The sequence below is a fragment of the Sminthopsis crassicaudata genome, chromosome 5, assembly GCF_048593235.1.
Source record: "Sminthopsis crassicaudata isolate SCR6 chromosome 5, ASM4859323v1, whole genome shotgun sequence".
In the NCBI taxonomy this organism is placed as follows: domain Eukaryota; kingdom Metazoa; phylum Chordata; class Mammalia; order Dasyuromorphia; family Dasyuridae; genus Sminthopsis; species Sminthopsis crassicaudata.
The window spans coordinates 267,496,082-267,516,736 of record NC_133621.1 but is presented as its reverse complement, the minus strand read 5'-3'; the positions used below and the strand labels follow the sequence as shown (position 1 = coordinate 267,516,736).

The 20,655-nt window shown below is 34.3% G+C and overlaps 1 protein-coding gene across 14 annotated transcripts in view; it reads left to right on the top strand.

Annotated features, from left to right (window-relative positions):
- The window catches only part of LOC141544595 (uncharacterized), a 79,932-nt gene that overhangs the window by 2,446 nt on the left and 56,831 nt on the right, over window positions 1-20,655 (top strand). For all 14 annotated transcript variants that reach the window (XM_074270970.1, XM_074270979.1, XM_074270978.1 and 11 more), the window contains exons 2-4: window positions 1,084-1,198; window positions 1,382-1,555; window positions 2,759-2,865. In XM_074270970.1, the coding sequence (XP_074127071.1) occupies window positions 1,084-1,198; window positions 1,382-1,555; window positions 2,759-2,865 (396 nt within the window). The remainder of the gene's footprint in view (window positions 1-1,083; window positions 1,199-1,381; window positions 1,556-2,758; window positions 2,866-20,655) is intronic.

The window sequence follows — 20,655 nt, the reverse complement described above, 5'->3', positions numbered from 1 at the left end:
AGGTTACTAAAATGAGAATAAAGAAAAAGATTTGTTAATTAAGAGATAGATTCATTAGATTCAGTGAAGAATTTAGAAAAAAACCCTTAATTTTCTGACATTCAATTACAAAAGACAGGAGAAATGGGGGATGATAGTAGGCATCAGTTGATCAAGTGTAGTTACTTTGGGGAAGGGGGGAGAAGACAAGGGGATTTTTGTAGGCAAGCAGGGAAATATCCAGGATGCAATGAAAGATTGAAGATAAGTGACAAGAGGAATGGTAAGTATTATAGAATGGTATCGCTTGTATACAAAGAGGCATTTTTATTGGCAAGGAAAAAGACTACCTCTTCATATGAGATAGGTAAATGAAAAATAATGGTAGAAGATATTTAGATGAGTTAGGTGAGAAAGAGGGTGAAAGAGGGAGATCTCAGGAAATGGTCTCAATTTTTTTTCCCCAGTAAAATATGAGTAGGTTTTTTTTTTAATTAGCTGAAAAGGTGAACAGAGTATACTATGGGAGGTTTGAAAAGGGATGAAAAGATTTGGAAGAGCTGCTTTTTTGTCATAATTTTCTGGCAGTCCAGTTCTTATATTTTCTCTTCTTTATTTTCTCTATAGATCTATTGCTTTTTTATGAGTTGTTTCACAATCTGTTCTATTTTCTTATTTTTAAAAATCTGTTTTCTTATTTTTTGGTTATGGTAACCAATTGGTTACCATTGGTTTTGGTAACCAATATGGTAAGTGCCAAGGTGCAAGGGGTCAGCAAATTGCCTGAGGAAAGGTGATTTAGCACAGGTCAGAAACGGAGCAAATTTCTAATGCAATCTGTAATGAAATGTAAATCTACCTCCTGAATATATTCCACCCCACCCCATCCATCCCTGGCAATTTTGTCTACCATACCAGCAATGAGAGTTAATGCATATTTTGTATTTCTTTAGGGGACAGTAGTACCCATTTATTTTTGGAAATTATTTATAATTTAGGCATAAGAATAATAATACATATTACATTAAAACTATCCTAAAATGGTAAAATTTTGATTGTTGTAGTACATTATCAAACAATCATATTACTCCCTCATTTTTGTAGAACACCTCTTCACCTGGCTTGTGCCAATGGACATCCAGATGTTGTATCTCTCCTAGTAGAGAAAAATTGCAAACTAAATTTGTTGGACAATGACAGTCGAACACCGTTAATAAAGGTATGTATTAGTTAACCGTGATGGTCAATGAAATGCATGTTGATTTCTTTCTGTGATTAAGAAAATTAAAAGTTAGTAAATATTTAGTAGCTTTTGCTAACTTCTTTAAATATCCCTAATGATGCTTGAATATACTAAATTTTATATTGCTTTGTTATTTCTTTGTGTATGTTATATCTACAGGCAATAGAATGTCAGCAGAAGGAGTGTGCAACAATCTTGCTTGAACATGGTGCAGACCCTAATCTTGGGGATGGCAACAACAACACTGCACTTCACTATGTTGTCCTAGGTCATAATGAATTCATAGCAAAAAAACTACTTCAATACCCGACTGATATTGAAGCAAAAAATAAGGTAGAAGCTAACCTCTTGTATAACAAAGCAGATTTTAAACGATTTGTTCCTACTAGGTATCACTACACAGAGACAAAATTTTCACAGGAACAAATTCTTAAGTACATGTTGTTTTGTTTGTTTGTTTTGTTGTGTTTTGTTTTTTTGTTTTGTTTTGTTTTGTTCTTTTGATCCTAAGGACTACACATTTAAAGTCATTTTCTTTCTAGGAAAGTTGGTAAGAGAGGGAAAATACTAGGCAAATGGCTTTCTTCCAGATTTAACCCTCTTAAGGCAAAATTTTAAAACATTTGTTTTGTTTGTTGTTGTTGTGGTTGTGATTGTTTTGAATTTATAAATTCAGGAGGAATGGTAAAGATAACTAGTCAACTTTAAACCCAACCAGGATATAGCTTTCTTTTAGTAGAGGTCTGTGGAAATAAGTTTGGCTTCATTTGGACAATAATTGATTATGAAATGAAAGTGACATAGAGAAGATCTAATCCAATTCCAATTGATCAATGATGGACAGAATCAGCTACACCCAGAGAAGAACACTGGGAAATGAGGGGAAACTGTTTGCATGTTTTGTTTTTCCCAGGTTATTTTTACCTTCAGAATCCAATTCTTCCTTTGCAACAACAACAACAACAACAAAAATTCAGTTCTGCACATATATATTGTATCTCAGTTATACTGTAACATATTTAATATGTATGGGAATGCCTGCAATCTAGGGGAGGGGTGGAGGGAAGATAGGCAAAATTCAGAACAGAAGGGAATACAAGGGATAATGTTGTAAAAAAAATTACCTATGCATATGTACTGTCAAAAATATAATAATTACAAAATTAATTTTAAAAAAAAGAAATGAAAGTGACAAGAATGGGAGACACTCATGGCATAATATGAAATGGTCTCAACAAATTCTGAATTTCTGTCTTTTAAAATATTGTTACATATTATAAACTAGAAGGAATCCCAGTGATCTCTAGTTTCATTTTACAGGTAAAGAAACTTAGGACCCAGAGAGGTGAAATCATTTGCTTTATGGTCACATAGGAATTAATTAATAAAGGATTTGTGCTCTGGTCTTCTAACGCTGGTGTTCCATTAACGTGTCATTAGCAAATTCACAAGATGTTTACAAAATGTTATAAGCTGAATTGAATTAAATATAGAATTCTTGCTTAATATAAAGATATCTTTATTTTGACTTTGCAGGAAGGCCTCACACCACTTTTGCTGGCAATTTCAAGAAATAACATCAACATGGCAGACTTGCTCTTAGAGAATGGAGCAAATGCAAATGCCTTAGATAATGCTAAAAGGTACAGTAACTAAAACTTAAAATTGAAAAAAATTAACATCTCTAAAAGAATAAGATTAAGTCATGGAATTTACATCATGGAATGCTTAGTAAACAATAGTGATTGAAATTGAATATCATTGCAAAGAGGTGAAAAATGTCAACAAACACTGCCTATGAAAAGAAAAAAACTCTTATTTATGATTCTGCAAGAGAGAAAACACTTCCTATAGGCATACTAAGCATTTGTTTATTGGTGATTACTATTTGCAGTTTTCTTTATTGATTTGTAATTATTTAAGATTGTCCCACAAAAGTTTTGTACTCTCATTCAATTGATTTTCTTTATGAAATAATCTTAATGTCACTCATGAGGATCATAACATATATTTCATGTTATTACTTGTTTCACTTTCCCTTAGGAATATGCACATTGACAAATGCAAATAAATAAAAGCATGATAATTCTATGAAATCCTTTGAATGGACCCTTGATCTTTAATCAAGAATGTGAATTCTTATGACACTTTCTTCTTTTAATCCTTCTATCCAATCTGCTCCTACAGAACTTTTATTGTTCTTCATAAAGAATCCAGGAAACATAGTGAATTATTCTCTTGGTTTTTTTAATACTTGAGGACCAGTGCAAATTTTTATTTTCAATGCAAGATTAGTCCACCTCTCTTTCTGTTCATTCATGTCTTTGACATCACTTACTACATCAAAGTCATTATTGCCTACATCTATTTATATTCACCACATATATGTCCATGGATCCTTGGAATTATCTATAATTTTCATTCTTTTGAGATCATGTGTTTGGGTCTGGGATTTTAAAAACTTTACTATAGCCAAATATAATTCCTGAAAGAATAGTAGTGCTTATGAAATGTGGCAATGTGATTATTAGAAGTGCTGTGAAGTTTCTCAAATGACATCCAATTGTCTCTCCCTTCCCCAACAATTTTGAGACCAGTGCATTGTTGTTGTTCAGTGCCCATGCAGGCTTTGATGTGTGCATGTATATCTGTACATAGAAACACATCTACAAACCTATAGACAAACCAACTAGATGGGGCTGCCCATTAAACTACACAGAATCTGGAAATACTTACTTTTATCTACTTTAACCAATCTCTTTTTACTGAATGTGGGACTTTTTCATGTTCCAAGACTTGATGCAGTCAGCAAAATGTCATCTCCAACTAGGAGTATTTGGAAATCATTTCCATCATATACAACCTATTCTATTTGGACTCTGTCCAGAGCATCCTAAACAGCACTGGCAAACACCTTAGGTGAGCATATACTTCATTATTTACATCTAGCTTATTGGAAAAAAAGTATCTCTTTGGTGGAATGTGTCATGGGATCTTGTTTGATCTTAGCATATGCATGAAAGAAAAATTTTTGATATCACCAAAAACAAAGCAAAACCCAACTACAACCACCCACTCCCAAACACAAAACTGATATCATCCTAACAAACAAAAATGATTGGTTACCATTGTTGGAATAATTTCAGAATTAGATGGTTATGGACATTCAGATCATAGACTGGCCAGTGTTAAGATAAAAATTAATGCAAATGAGGAGAAAGCCTAAATATGAAAGGGATATAATAGCTATAACCTGCTGTTTTTAAACAAGCTATCAAACCCTCCAAAATGGGAACTTCCGTCAATACTAAATCATTATCTCAAAGAGGAAGCCAAAATAGCCCAGAACCTGCATCAGTTGGGATATATCATCTCTGCAATAAAGAGAGATGTTAGCACTAAAATTAGCTCAAGCTTAGAACAACACAATTTATTTAAAAAAAAAAAAAAATTGAAGTTAGAAGATGAAGACAGGTATTGCTTTGCAAAAAAATGAAAAGCCATTAAGGAGAGAATAAGCCTTTAGGCTGTTTTGCATGAAGACTAGCCAGATCATTCTGAAAGAATTTGTCTACAAACCTGGAAGAATGACAATGAATAAATATGAAATTGAACAGAATCATCAATATTTCTATTTTCATTATGACCAATAGTGGGACATTTGAACCCATTCAGTTCAGTATCTAAAATTCTCTGTGAGGCAAGATAAATTCAAAATTCTGCAGGAAGAGTGGCAAGACCTGAACTAGATGCCTATAAAAAAAAAGTCCATGAGAGAAAAAGCCCCCTCCCAAAAGTGCAAGAGATATTTCAGAATAATTTTTAAAGCATTTGAAAGAAAGAAAAATTCTAAAAGAGTAAAAAAGATCACTTCCCAGTGAAAGAAATATTACAAATATTGAATAGTAATAGATTGGATTTTCATTGAGCTGAAATTGAAAAAAATGTTGATAATTTCTTTCTGAACTTTTACTCTGAATGTATTAATTTTATTTTTAATAACATTTGATGTTTTACCAATTACATGTCAAGATAATTTGAGCATTCACTTTTCTGAGATTTTGAGTTTCTAAATCTCTTCCATCCTTTCAATTTGATGTAGGGGAGAGAAGTGCTTTTATCTTGGAAAACTCATTTTCACATTAATCACATTAGTTTTTTTTTTAGGTTTTAGGTTTTTTTTAGGTAATTTTTTACAACATTATCCCTTGCACTTACTACTGTTCAGATTTCTTCCCTTCCTCCCCCAACCCCCTCCCCCAGATGGCAGGCAGTCTTATACATGTTAAATATATTACAATATATTCTAGATACAATATATGTGTGTAGAACCAAATTTCTTGTTACACAGGAAGAAATGGATTCAGAAGGTAGAAATAACAGTTTACACTCATTTCAAAGTGTTCCTTTTCTGGATGTAGCTGAATCTGTCCATCATTGATCAATTGGAATTGGATTAGCTCTTCTCTATGTTGAAGATATCCACTTCCATCAGAATACATCCTCATACAGTATTGTTGTTGAAGTGTATAATGATCTCCTGGTTCTGCGTGTTTCACTTAGCATCAGTTGATGTAAGTCTCTCCAAGCCTCTCTGTATTTCTCCTCTTGGTCATTTCTTACAGAACAATAATATTCCATAACATTCATATACCAAAATTTACCCAACCATTCTCCAATTGATGGACATCCATTCATTTTCCAGCTTCTAGCCACTCTGAAAAGGGCTGCCACAAACATTTTGGCACATACAGGTCCCTTTCCCTTCGTTAGTATTTCCTTGGGATATAAGCCCAGTAGTAGTATGGCTGGGTCAAAGGGTATGTACATTTCGATAACTTTTTGGGCATAATTGCAGATTGCTCTCCAGAATGGTTGGCTTCTTTCACAACTCCACCAACAATGCATCAGTGTCCCAGTTTTCCCACAGCCCCTCCAACATTCATCATTATTTGTTGCTGTCATCTGAGCCAATCTGACAGGTGTGTAATGATATCTCATAGTTGTCTTAATTTGCATTTCTCTGATCAATAGTGATTTGGAACACTCTTTCATATAAGTAGAAATAGTTTCAATTTCATCATCTGAAATTTGCCTGTTCATATCCTTTGACCATTTTTCAATTGGAGAATGGCTTGATTTCTTATAAATTAAAGTCAATTCTCTGTATATTTTGGAGATGAGGCCTTTATCAGAACCTTTAACTATAAAAATGTTTTCCCAATTTGTTACTTCCCTTCTAATCTTGTTTGCATTAGTTTTGTTTGTGCAGAAACTTTTTAATTTGGTGTAATCAAAATTTTCTATTTTGTGATCAATAATGGTCTCTAGTTCTCCCTTGGACACAAACTCCTTCCTCCTCCACAAGTCTGAGAGGTAAACCATCCTATGATCCTCCAATTTATTTATGATTTTGTTCGTTATGCCTAAATCTTGGACCCATTTTGATCTAATCGTAGTATGTGGTGTTAAATGTGGGTCCATGCCTAGTTTCTGCCATACTAATTTCCAGTTTTCCCTGCAGTTTTTGTCAAATAATGAATTCTTATACCAAAATTTGGGATCTTAGTGTTTGTCAAACACTAGATTGCTATTTTTATTCACTATCTTGCCCTGTGAACCTAACCTATGCCACTGATCAACTAGTCTATTTCTTAGCCAATACCAAATGGTTTTGGTGACTGTTGCTATATAATACAGTTCTAGATCAGGTACAGCTAGACCACCTTCACTTAATTTTTTTTTCATTACTTCCCTTGAAATTCTCGACCTTTTGTTGTTCCATATAAATTCTGTTGTTATTTTTTCTAGGTTATTGAAATAGTTTCTTGGAAGTCTGATTGGTATAGCACTAAATAAATAGATTAGTTTAGGGAGTATTGTCATTTTAATTATATTCGCTCGGCCTATCCAAGAGCACCGAATGTCTTTCCAATTATTTAAATCTGACTTTATTTTTGTGGCAAGTGTTTTGTAATTTTGCTCATATAATTCCTGACTCTCCTTTGGTAGATATATTCCCAAATATTTCATACTATCGACCGTTATTTTGAATGGAATTTCTCTTTGTATCTCTTGCTGTTGCATTTTGTCAGTGATATATAAAAATGCCGAGGATTTATGTGGATTTATTTTGTATTCTGCCACTTTGCTAAAATTCTGACTTATTTCTAATAGCTTTTTAGCAGAGTCTTTGGGGTTCTCTAAGTATACCATCACGTCATCTGCGAAAAGTGATAATTTGATTTCCACATTTCCTACTCTAATTCCTTGAATCTCTTTCTCGGCTCTTATTGCCGAGGCTAGAGTTTCTAGTACTATATTGAAAAGTAATGGTGATACTGGGCAACCTTGTTTCACTCCTGATCTTATAGGGAAAGGTTCTAGTTTATCGCCATTACATATGATGTTTACTGAAGGTTTTAAATATATGCTCCTTATTATTTCAAGGAATAGTCCATTTATTCCTAGACTCTCAAGCGTTTTTAATAGGAATGGATGTTGGATTTTATCAAATGCTTTTTCTGCATCTATTGAGATGATCATATGGTTTTTATTAATGTGATTATTAATATGGTCAATTATACTAATAGTTTTCCTAATATTATACCAGCCCTGCATTCCTGGTATAAATCCCACTTGGTCATAGTGTATTATCTTGGGGATGATTTTCTGAAGTCTATTTGCTAATATCTTATTTAAGATTTTAGCATCAATATTCACTAAGGAAATTGGTGTATAGTTTTCTTTCTCAGTTTTCAATCTACCTGGTTTAGGTATCAGTACCATGTCTGTGTCATAGAAGGAATTTGGTAGGACTCCTTCAATCCCTATTTCTTCAAATAGTTTACATAGCATTGGAGTTAGTTGTTCTTTAAGTGTTTGGTAGAATTCAGATGTAAATCCATCTGGTCCTGGGGACTTTTCTTAGGAAGTTGGTTAATAGCTTGGTCTATTTATTTTTCTGAGATGGGACTATTTAGACTACTTACTTCTTCCTCTGTTAATCTGGGCAAGCTGTATTTTTGAAGGTATTCTTCCATTTCATTGAAGTTATCGAATTTATTGGCATAAAGTTGAGCAAAGTAGCTCCTAACTATTGTTCTAATTAACTCTTCATTAGTGGTGAGTTCACCCTTTTCACTTTCAAGACTAACAGTTTGCTTTTTCTCTTTCCTTTTTTTAATCAGGTTTACTAAGGGTTTGTCTATTTTGTTGCTTTTTTCATAGAACCAACTCTTAGTTTTATTAATTAATTCAATAGTTTTTTTTTTACTTTCAATTTTATTAATCTCACCTTTTATTTTTTGAATTTCAAGTTTTGTGTTTTTCTGGGGGGTTTTAATTTGTTCCTTTTCTAGCAATTTTAGTTGTAAGCCCAATTCGTTGACCCTCTCTTTCTCTATTTTATGCAAGTAGGCCTCTAGAGATATAAAACTTCCCCTTATTACTGCTTTGGCTGTATCCTACACATTTTGGTATGATGTCTCATTATTGTCATTTTCTTGGGTGAAGTTATTAATTATGTCTATGATTTGCTGTTTTACCCAGTCATTCTTTAAGATTATTTAGTTTCCAATTATTTTTTGGTCTATTTTCCCCTGGCATTTTATTAAATGTAATTTTGATTGCATTGTGGTCTGAAAAGGATGCATTTACTATTTCTGCCTTACTGCATTTGCTTTTGAGGTTTTTATGCCCTAGTATATGATCAATTTTTGTATAGGTTCCATGAACTGCTGAGAAGGAAGTATACTCCTTTCTGTCTCCATTTAGCTTTCGCCAGAGACCTAACATATCAAACTTTTCTAGTATTCTATTTACCTTTTTGACTTCTTTATTATTTATTTTGTGGTTTGATTTATCTAATTCTGAGAGTGCAAAGTTGAGATGTCCCACTATTTTAATTTTGCTATCTATTTCCTCTTGCAGCTCTCTTAATTTCTCTTTTAAGAATTTAGATGCTGCACCACTTGGTGCATTTACGTTTAATATTGATACTGCTTCATTATTGATGCTGCCCTTTAGCAGGATATAATGCCATTCCTTATCTCTTTTAATTTGATCAATTTTTGTTTTTGCTTGATCTGACATGTGGATGGCTACCCCTGCTTTTTTGGTTTTGCCTGAAGCATAATAGATTCTGCTCCACCCTTTTACTTTTAGTTTGAATGTATCACCCTGTTTCAGGTGTGTTTCCTGTAAACAACATATAGTAGGATTCTGACTTTTAATCCAGTCTGCTAACAGCTTCCTCTTAATGAGGCAGTTTGCCCTGTTCACATTTATGTTTAGAAGGACTAATTCTATATTGCTTAGCATCCTATTAACCCCTGCTTATGCTTTTCCCCTTTCCTTGCCTCTTACACCCCTACCCAGTATTTTTTTTTTTTTTAATTTCTAATCATGAACAAATTTATTTTAAAACAGTTTTTGGTGTATATGTATGTGTATGTATATTATGTATATTACCATTCATTAAAGACAAAAGCAAATTTCCATACTAATTACATGGATACACTTGTTTATTTTTATATAATGAATTAAATCTTAGTGGGATATTTTATAGTTTTATTGATGCTAAATTTTTCGTGACTCAATTTAAGAAGCTTTGTCATAGACACTGAAATAATATCAATACTAAACATATATGCACCAAATGATATGGGGCCAAATTCTTTTTTTTTTTAATTTTTTTAATTATATATATATACTTTTTTATAATATTATCCCTTGTATTCATTTTTCCAAATTACCCCCCCCTCCCTCTATTCCCTCCCCCCAATGACAGGCAATCCCATACAATTTACATGTGTTACAATATAGTCTAGGTACAATACATGTGTGTGAATATCATTTTCTTGTTGCACAATAAACATTAGAATCCGAAGGTACATGCAACCTGGGCAGACAGATATTAGTGCTAACAATTTACATTCACTTCCCAGTGTTTCTTCTCTGGGTGTAGCTACCTCTGTCCATCATTGATCAACTGGAAGTGAGTTGGATCTTCTTTATGTTGAAGATTTCCACCTCCATCAGAATACATCCTCATACAGTATTGTTGTTGAAGTGTACAGTGATCTTCTGGTTCTGCTCATTTCACTCAGCATCAGTTGATTTAAGTCTCTCCAGGCCTCTCTGTATTCCTCCTGCTGGTCATTTCTTACAGAGCAATAATATTCCATAACCTTCATATACCACAATTTACCCAACCATTCTCCAACTGATGGGCATCCATTCATCTTCCAGTTTCTAGCTACAACAAAAAGAGCTGCCACAAACATTTTGGCACATATATGTCTCTTTCCGCTCTTTAGTATTTCTTTGGGATATAATTCCAGTAGTAGCTCTGCTGGGTCAAAGGGTATGCACAGTTTGATAACTTTTTGGGCATAATTCCAGATTGCTCTCCACTATGGCTGGATTCTTTCGCAACTCCACCAGCAATGTATTAGTGTCCCAATTTCCCCACATCCCCTCCAACATTTATCATTATTTGTTCCTGTCATCTTAGCCAATATGACAGGTGTGTAGTAGTATCTCAGAGTGGTCTTAATTTGCATTTCTCTGATCAGTAGTGATTTGGAACACTCTTTCATGTGAGTGGATATAGTTTCAATTTCTTCCTCTGTGAATTGTCTGTTCATATCCTTTGACCATTTATCAATTGGAGAATGGTTCGGTTTCTTATAAATTATGGTCAGTTCTCTATATATTTTGGAAATGAGACCTTTGTCAGAACCTTTGTTTTTAAAAATATTTTCCCAATTTGTTACTTCCCTTCTAATGTTGTTTGCATTAGTATTATTTGTACAGAAACTTTTTAGTTTGATGTAATCAAAATCTTCTATTTTGTGATCAATAATGATCTCTAGTTCTCCTCTGGTCATAAATTCCTTCCTCCTCCACAAGTCTGAGAGGTAGATTATCCTCTGTTCCTCTAATCTATTTATTATCTCCCTCTTTATGCCTAAATCATGGACCCATTTTGATCTTATCTTGGTATATGGTGTTAAGTGTGGATCCATATCTAATTTCTGCCATACTAATTTCCAGTTTTCCCAACAGTTTTTTCCGAATAATGAATTTTTATCCCTAATGTTGGAATCTTTGGGTTTGTCAAAGATTAGATTGCTATAGATGTACCCTTTTTTGTCCTTTGTATCTAATCTGTTCCACTGATCTACCGGTCTATTTCTTAGCCAATACCAAATGGTTTTGGTGACTGCTGCTATATAATATAGCTTTAGATCAGGTACACTTAGACCACCTTCCTCTGAGTTTTTTTTTCATTAGTTCCCTTGCAATTCTCGACCTTTTATTCTTCCATATGAATTTTGTTGTTATTTTTTCTAGGTCATTGAAATAGTTTCTTGGGAGTCTGATTGGTATAGCACTAAATAAATAGATTAGTTTGGGGAGTATTGTCATCTTTATTATATTCGCTCGGCCTATCCAAGAGCACTGAATGTCTTTCCAATTATTTAAATCTGATTTTATTTTTGTGGCAAGTGTTTTGTAATTTTTCTCATATAATTCCTGACTTTTCTTTGGTAGATGGATTCCCAAATATTTTATACTCTCAACATTTGTTTAGAATGGAATTTCTCTTTGTATCTCTTGCTGTTGCATTTTGTTAGTGATATATAAAAATGCCGTGGATTTATGTGGATTTATTTTGTATCCTGCCACTTTGCTGAAATTTTGAATTATTTCTAGTAGCTTTTTAGCAGAGTCTTTGGGGTTCTCGAAGTATACCATCATGTCATCTGCAAAAAGTGATAGTTTAATTTCCTCATTTCCTACTCTAATTCCTTGAATCTCTTTCTCGGCTCTTATTGCCGAGGCTAGCGTTTCTAGTACTATATTGAATAGTAATGGTGATAGTGGGCAACCTTGTTTCACTCCTGATCTTACTGGGAAAGGTTGCAGTTTATTTCTATTGCATATTATGCTTACTGAAGGTCTTAAATATATGCTCCTTATTATTTCAAGGAATAGTCCATTTATTCCTATACTCTCAAGAGTTTTTAGTAGGAATGGATGTTGGATTTTGTCAAATGCTTTTTCTGCATCTATTGAGATGATCATATGGTTCTTATTAATTTGATTATTAATATGGTCAATTATATTAATAGTTTTCCTAATATTAAACCAGCCCTGCATTCCTGGAATAAATCCTACTTGATCATAGTGTATTATCTTGGAGATGATTTTCTGAAGTCTTTTTGCTAATATCTTATTTAAGATTTTAGCATCAATATTCATTAAGGAGATTGGTCTATAATTTTCTTTCTCAGTTTTCGATCTACCTGGTTTAGGTATCAGTACCATGTCTGTGTCATAAAAGGAGTTTGGTAGGACTCCTTCATCCCCTATTTTTTCAAATAATTTATATAACATTGGGGCTAATTGTTCTTTAAATGTTTGGTAGAATTCACATGTGAATCCATCTGGCCCTGGGGATTTTTTCCTGGGGAGTTGATTAATAGCTTGTTCTATTTCTTTTTCTGAAATGGGACTATTTAAGCAATTTATCTCCTCCTCTGTTAATCTAGGGAGCCTATATTTTTGGAGGAAGTCATCCATTTCACTTAAATTATCAAATTTATTGGCATAAAGTTGGGCAAAGTAACTCCTTATTATTTCTCTAATTTCCTCTTCATTGGTGGAAAGATCCCCCTTTTCATTTGTAAGACTATCAATTTGATTTTCCTCTTTCTTTTTTTTGATCAAATTTACCAAAGGTTTATCTATTTTATTGGCTTTTTCATAAAACCAACTCTTGGTTTTATTTATTAATTCAATAGTTTTTTTACTTTCAATTTTATTGATTTCTCCTTTTAATTTTTGTATTTCAAGTTTAATTTTTGGTTGGGGGTTTATAATTTGGTCTTTTTCTAGCCTTTTAAGTGGTAAGCCCAATTCGTTAATCTTCTCTTTCTCAATTTTCTTCAAATAAGCCTCTAAAGATATAAAATTTCCCCTTATTACTGCTTTAGCTGCATCCCAAAGATTTTGATATGATGTCTCATCATTGTCATTATCTTGGGTGAAATTGTTAATTGTTTCTATAATTTGCTCTTTCACCCAGTCATTCTTTGAGATGAGATTATTCAGTTTCCAATTACTTTTTGGTCTATTTACCCCTAACTTTTTACTGAATGTAGCTTTTATTGCATTGTGATCTGAGAAGAAGGCATTTATTATTTCTGCCTTCCTACATTTAATTTTGAGATCTTTATGTCCTAATATATGGTCAATTTTTGTATAGGATCCATGAACTGCTGAGAAGAAAGTATATTCCTTCCTATTGCCATTCAGTTTTCTCCAAAGGTCTATCATACCTAGTTTTTCTAATATTCTATTTACTTTTTTAATTTCTTTCTTGTTTGTTTTGTGGTTTGATTTGTCTAAATCTGAGAGTGCAAGGTTGAGATCTCCCACTATTATAGTTTTACTGTCTATTTCTTCTTGTAGTTCTCTTAACTTTTCCTTTAGAAAGTTAGATGCTATACCACTTGGTGCATATATGTTTAGTATTGATATGGCTTCATTATTTATGCTACCTTTCAGCAGGATATAGTTTCCTTCCTTATCTTTTTTAACGAGATCTACTTCTGCTTTTGCTTGATCTGAGATAAGGATAGCTACCCCTGCTTTTTTGGCTTTACCTGAAGCATAATAGGCTCTGTTCCAACCTTTTACTTTTATTCTGTATGTATCTCCCTGCTTTAAGTGTGTTTCCTGTAGGCAACATATTGTAGGGTTCTGCTTTTTGATCCAATCTGCTATCCGTCTCCGTTTGATGGGATCGTTCATCCCATTTACATTTACAGTTAAAATTACTAATTCTGTATTTCCTGCCATCGTATTATCCCCAGATTATGCTTTTTTCCCTTGACCACCCTGATCCCCCTCCCCGATATTTAATTTACAGACCCCCCTTGTGACGCGCAACCCTCCCTCTTTTTTTTTTTTTTTAGGATCCCTCCCCCCTCCCTCCAAGTCCCTTCACTTATTCTCCTTTCCCTTTTCCCTTTTCCTCTCCCCCCTTTTAATGAGGTGAGAGAAAAATTCTCTGAAAAACAAATATGTGAATTATTTACTTTTTGAGCCTCTCCTGATGAGAGTAAGATTCACACAATGATTCTCCCCCTCACTAAGTTCCCTCAGATATGGTGTATTTTCTATGCCTCTTCCTGGGATGTAGTTTCCCTCTTTTTATCACTCCTTCCCCTTTTTCTGAACCGACCTCCTTCCCTTTATTACACCCCCCTTTTTTCTTTTATATCAGTAAAATCAAATTATCCTTGAGTATTTTTTATATACCCACCACAGAGTTACAGTTCTCAAGGGTTCTGTGTACCTTTTTCTGTTTCTCTTCAGTCTTGTGTATGTAGATCAAATTTTTTGTTTAAGTCTGTTTTTTTTCTTAGAAACATATAGAATTCCTCTGTTTCATTGAATGACCATCTTCTTCCATGGAAAAAGATGCTAAACTTAGCTGGGTAGTTCATTCTTGGTTGCAGTCCTTGATCTTTTGCCTTACGGAATATCAGGTTCCAGGCCCTTCTATCTTTTAATGTGGAGGCAGCCAGATCTTGGGTGACCCTTATTGTGGCACCTTGGTATTTAAATTGTTTTTTTTCTAGCTGCTTGCAGGATTTTCTCCTTTGTGTGGTAATTCTGCAGCTTAGCCACTATATTCCGTGGTGTTCTTTTTTTAGGGTCTATTTCAGAAGGAGTTCGATGAATTCTTTCCACATCTACTTTCCCTTCTGTTTCTATTATCTCTGGACAGTTCTCTTTGATAATTTCCTGTAAAATAGAATCTAGGCTCTTTTTTTGATCATAGTTTTCGGGAAGTCCAATAATCCGCAGATTATCTCTCCTAGATCTATTTTCCAGGTCTATAGATTTTCCCAGTAAGTATTTGACGTTGTTCTCCAGCTTCTCATTTTTTTTTGTTTTGTTTGACTGATTCTTGGGTTCTCTGTGAATCATTCATTTCTATTTGTTCCATCCTGACTTTTAAGGAGTTATTTTCTTCTTTCACAGTTTTTAGTTCTTTTTGTAAATGCCCAATTTCGTTTTTAAATGAATTATTTTGCTCTATTGAATTTTTTTCCATTTCCCTAATTTTTTTTTTTGAGAATTATTTTCTTTTTCCAATTCAGAAATTCTATTTTCTTGAGACTTTTTTATCTTTTCCAATTCAGAAATCCTACTTTCCTGTGTTTTTTTAACCTTTTCTAATTCGTAAATTTCGTTTCCCTGCATCTCCTGTGAATTCTTTATTTTTTCCAACTCCAATTGCAGGACGTTGTTATTCTCTATCATAGCTTCCCTTTCCTTTCCCCATTTTTCTTCAATCTCCCTCAATTTTTTACGAGTTTCTTCTAGGAGAGAGTTATGTAATGGGGGGCAGGAATCGTTCCCCTTTAGGTTGTTATCTGCTGACTCTCTGCTGTTACCTTCCTCGGGGTTGGATACCCGCTCTTTCTCTGTATAGAAGGAATCTATGGTTTTTCTAGCTTTTTTGCTCATATTTAAAAAAATCTTTTGGGGTCTGTCCCTGGGGTAGGAAATTATTTATTTACTTCTTTACCAGCTTCCTCCCAGACCAGATGGATGCAGAGGCTCCTGCGCCTGAGCTAAGATGGAGCTCTGGGAGAGAGTTCCCCACCCCCTCCCTGGAAGTGCCTCAGAGGTGATTAGCGCTACTGTGCTTCGAGGGCGTAGAATAGTAAAGACAGCACAAAGCCCAGCCTATGTGTCCGGGTGGGGAGTGGATGTCTGCAGCAGGTCATGTGAAAAGCCCCTGTGCTCAAACTGGAAGTGTCTGCCAGAAACCTTGGTCCCTAGTTCAAAGGTTTCGCTTCTCTGGGACTTCCTGGAGCTGAGTTCCACTCCCTCCAGCTAAGCTAGGCAGTGTGTGTTGCCTTGGGCCGTATCCACCCACTTGTCAATCTCTTAACTATTCTCAGGAGGTAGCTGACGCCACACCCCCTGGTGCCGAGATCTGCTGAGTCACCTTCAGGGTCCAGGGAAAATCTAATCTGAGTTTTAAAATATTTTGGCTTTCTCTTCTGAACTGCTAAATAATTAGCAGAGAAGAGCTAACAGCCTGTGCCAGATTCCTTTACCTCAGTGGCTTATCTGATCCCAGAGCCCTTCCCAGCGCAATGGGCGCAGTGTGCCACTACCCCACCGTCTGTGCTGGTCTCTCTTATTCCTCCCCCGGGAACTGACCTTTCCTGTTGAAACTCCAGATTCTCTTCAGCTGGTAAGTCGTGCTTCCAGTCCTTATGGTATCTATCAGTCCTGAGCTAATTCTGAGACTTAATTTATCTAATTGGTTGTGAGGGAGTGAGGACGTTCACAGAGACGTGTGTTTCTTCTCCGCCATCCCCCCCTACCCAGTATTAAAGTGGTGAACACCACTTGCTTTTCACAGCCCTCCATTTTTAGGATCCCTCCCCCACCTTAAAGTTCCTCCCCTTATTTTACCCCTTTTCCTCAAAATTTCTGTATTCCCTTCCCCTTAGCTTACTCCTTCCCTTTCACTTTTCAATGAAGTGGAAGAAGTTTCACCATTAATCGAATATGTCGATTGAGACACACTATGTTCATCTCCCTCCTTTCTTTCTCTCAGATATAATAGGTTACCTTTGCCTCTTCATGAGATGTAGTCCCACCACTTTACCCTTTTTTATGATATAATTTCCTTTCCACCTCTAGTTTCTAAGACAAATTGTATATATGTTCTTTACATATTTTTTTGGCAGAAGTATAGTTCTCAAGATTTCTTTTTACCTTTTTAGAAATCTCTTGAGTTCTGTATTTGAAGATCAAACCTTTGATGTAAATCTGTTTTTTTCATCAAAAATAGATGGAATTCATTTATTTCGTTAAATGTCCATCTTCTTCCCTGGAAAACGATGCTCATTCTTGCTGGGTAAGTTATTCTTGGCTGCATACCAAGTCCCTTAGCCTTTTGGAATATCATGTTCCAGGCCCTTTGTTCTTTTAATGCGGACGCTGCTAGATCCTGGGTTATTCTTATTGTAGATCCTCCATATCTGAATTGCTTTGTTCTAGCAGCTTCCAATATCTTTTGCTTTGTCTGATGGTTCTTGAACTTGGCCACTATATTTCTTGGCGTTTTGATTTTAGGTTCCCTTTCAGTAGGTGATCGATGAATGTTTTCAATGTCTATTTTACCCTCTGTTTCCAGAACATCTGGGCAGTTCTCTTTGATAATTTCATCGAAAATGGTGTCCAATCTCTTTTTTTCCTCCCATTTTTCAGGGAGACCGATTATTCTCAAATCGTCTCTCTTGGATCTGTTTCCCAGGTCTGTTGTCTTTCTAATAAAGTACTTGACATTCTTTTCAATTGTTTCATTTCTCTGGTTTTGCTTGACTACCCCTTGGTTTCTCCTTGAGTCATTCATTTCTACTTATTCGAGTCTAATTTTCAATGATGTATTTTCTTCACTCACTTTTTTTATATCTCTTTGTAATTGTCCAATTGAGTTTTTTTCTTCTATGGAATTTTTTTTCCATTTTATCCATTTTATTCTTTAGAGAGCTGTTTTCTTTTGCCAGCTCACTAATCCTGTTTTCCTTGGAGCTGTTTACCTTTTCCAGCTCACTAATCTTGTTTCTCAATGATTTGATTTCTTTATCCACCCTGTCTTTAAATGCATGGGATGACTTCTCCAGGCTCTCTTGCCAAGCTTCCCTTTCCTTTTCCCATTTGTCTTCCAGCTCTCTTGTGAGAGTGAGAGCCTTTTTGATTTCCTCTATGAGATTCTTTTGTATTGAGGAGCAGCTCATATCCCCCTTAGGGGATTCCTCTAGGGACAGTCTGTTTTTAGTCTCCTCAGTGTTTGAAGTCTGCTCTCTCTATATACAAAAGCTGTCAATGGTTAGAACCCTTTTGAAATTTTTGTTCATTTTGTCAGAGTAGGAATCGAAGAAAAAAAAATTGACAAGAGAAACAATTGATCTGTTTTGTGGGGGATGGGGATGGATGGTATTAATGGGCTTCCTCTACAGACTGGGGGTAGGGCAGCAGAGAGCCACTAACAGAACAACGATGACTGTACTGAGTCTGCACTCTGAGGCTCTGAGAACGCGCTGAATCAGTCCAGGTGGGGGTTGGGGGTGGCCGGGTTCTGAGAGACGCAGGCTTTCCGGGGTTTCCCCCTTTCTTATCATCTCATAGGGGTACAAACATAGCATTGCTGGTATTCACAGTTTTCTCCTCCTTTGGCTATAATTCCAAATTGTTCTTCAGAAAGGTTGGATCAGTTCACAACTCCACCAACAATGCATAAATGTCCCAATTTTCCTATCTTTTCTTCAACTTTTATCATTTTATTTTATTAGAGTATAATTTTATTTCTCTATCTAGCACTTCCTTATTTAGGTATAGCACCATATTTGTTGCATAAAAGGAATTTAGCAGGACTCCTTCACCTATTTTCCCTAGCAATGTATATGCTCATAGAATGAAGTTTTCTTTGAATGTTTATTAGAATTCCCAAGTGAACCCATCGGGCACTGGGGATTTTTTTTCCTTAAGGAGTTCAATAATGGCTTGCTCAATTTCTTTTTCTAAGATGCAGTTATTTAATTAGGCATTCTATTTCCGGTTCACTTAACTTGGGTAATTTATGATTTCCTAAATATTCATTGATTTCCTCATATTTATTAGCACATAATTGGGCAAAATATTTGCCAATAATTGCTTTAATTTCTTCATTAGTGATAATTTCATATTTTTTGATACTGGAATTTGGTTTTCAACACCCTTTAAAAAAATCTAATTAATTAATGATGTATCTCAATGATTTTTCATAAAAGCAGCTATTGGATTTATTAGCTTAATACTTCCACTACATTTTTTTAATAAGTTAAATCTCTTGAATCTCAGATTTGATTTTGAGGATTTCCATTTGGTACTGAATTAGTGATTTTTAAATTTGCTCTCTTACTAGGTTTTGTTTTTTTTTTTTTTTTTAGTTTCTGGCCCAATTCATTGATCTGTTCTATTTCTATTTCACTGATATAAGAATTTAGAGAAGTAAATTTTACCTTTATTTAATGCTGTTTTGGTTACATTTCATAAATTTTGGTATGTCATCCCATTTATATCATTCTCTTTTACGGGCATTTATTTTGTATCCAGCTTTACTAAAGTTAATTCTTTTTTAGTATTTTTAGTTGATTAACTAAACATGCCATATCATCTGCAAATAATGATAGTTTTGTTTTCTCATTACCAACTCTATTCCTGTCATTTCTTTTTCCCCCTCTTATTGTTAAAGCTAACATTTCTAATACAATATTAAATAGTAGTGGGGATAAGAGACAACCTCATTTCACTCCTGAGTTTACTGGAAATGTTTCTACCATATTATTCCCATTGCATATAATGCTTGAATATGGTTTTAGATAGATGGTATTTATCATTTTTAGGAAAATTTGATTTATTACTACATCCTCTTGTTGTTGTTGTTTAATATGAATTAATATTATATTTTGTTGAATGCTTTTGTCTGAATATATTGAGATAATTATATGATTTCTGTTAGTTTTGTTATTGATATAGTCAATTATGCTGTTAGTTTTTTCTGATATTCAGACAGCTCTCTATTCCTGGTATAAATGCTATGTAACCATTTTGTATAATTCTGGTAATAAGTTCCTATAATTGCTTTTTGAAAATTTATTTATTCTTATTGTCAGTTACATTTAAACCTTTTCATTTCTTTTTACAAGTTTTGAGTTCCAAATTTATAGAAAAGACATGCCATTCGCCAAATGATTAGTAGCTAAAGCATATAAACAGACAATTTTCAGATGATGAAATTAAAATCATTTCTAGTCATGTGAAAAAATGTTCTAAATCATTATTGGTCTGAGAAATGCAAATTAGGACAACTCTGAGGTACCATTACAGAATTCTCAGATTGGTTAAAATGACAAGAAAAGATAATGATGAATGTTAGATGGAATGTGGGAAAACTGAGACAATATTATATTACTGATGGAGTTGTGAACTGACCCAACCATTCTGGAGAGCAATATGGAACTATGCCCAAAGGGTTATCAAACTGTGCATACCCTTTGAACCAGCAGTGTCTCTACTTACCTGCATTCCAAAGAAATCGTAAAAAAAATGAAAAATGATTGATCCTAACCTAATACCTTATACCAAGAAAAAGTTGAATGGAATAATGATTTAGACATAAAGAGTGTTACTATAAGCAAATTAGAAGAATAATCTCAGTTCAGTGAGGAAGGAAAGAATTTGTTGCCAAAGAAGAACTAGAGTACATTCTGGAATACAAAATGGATAATTTAATTTTAAATTAATGTGATTTAAAAATTTTCTGCACACACAAAAAAAATCTG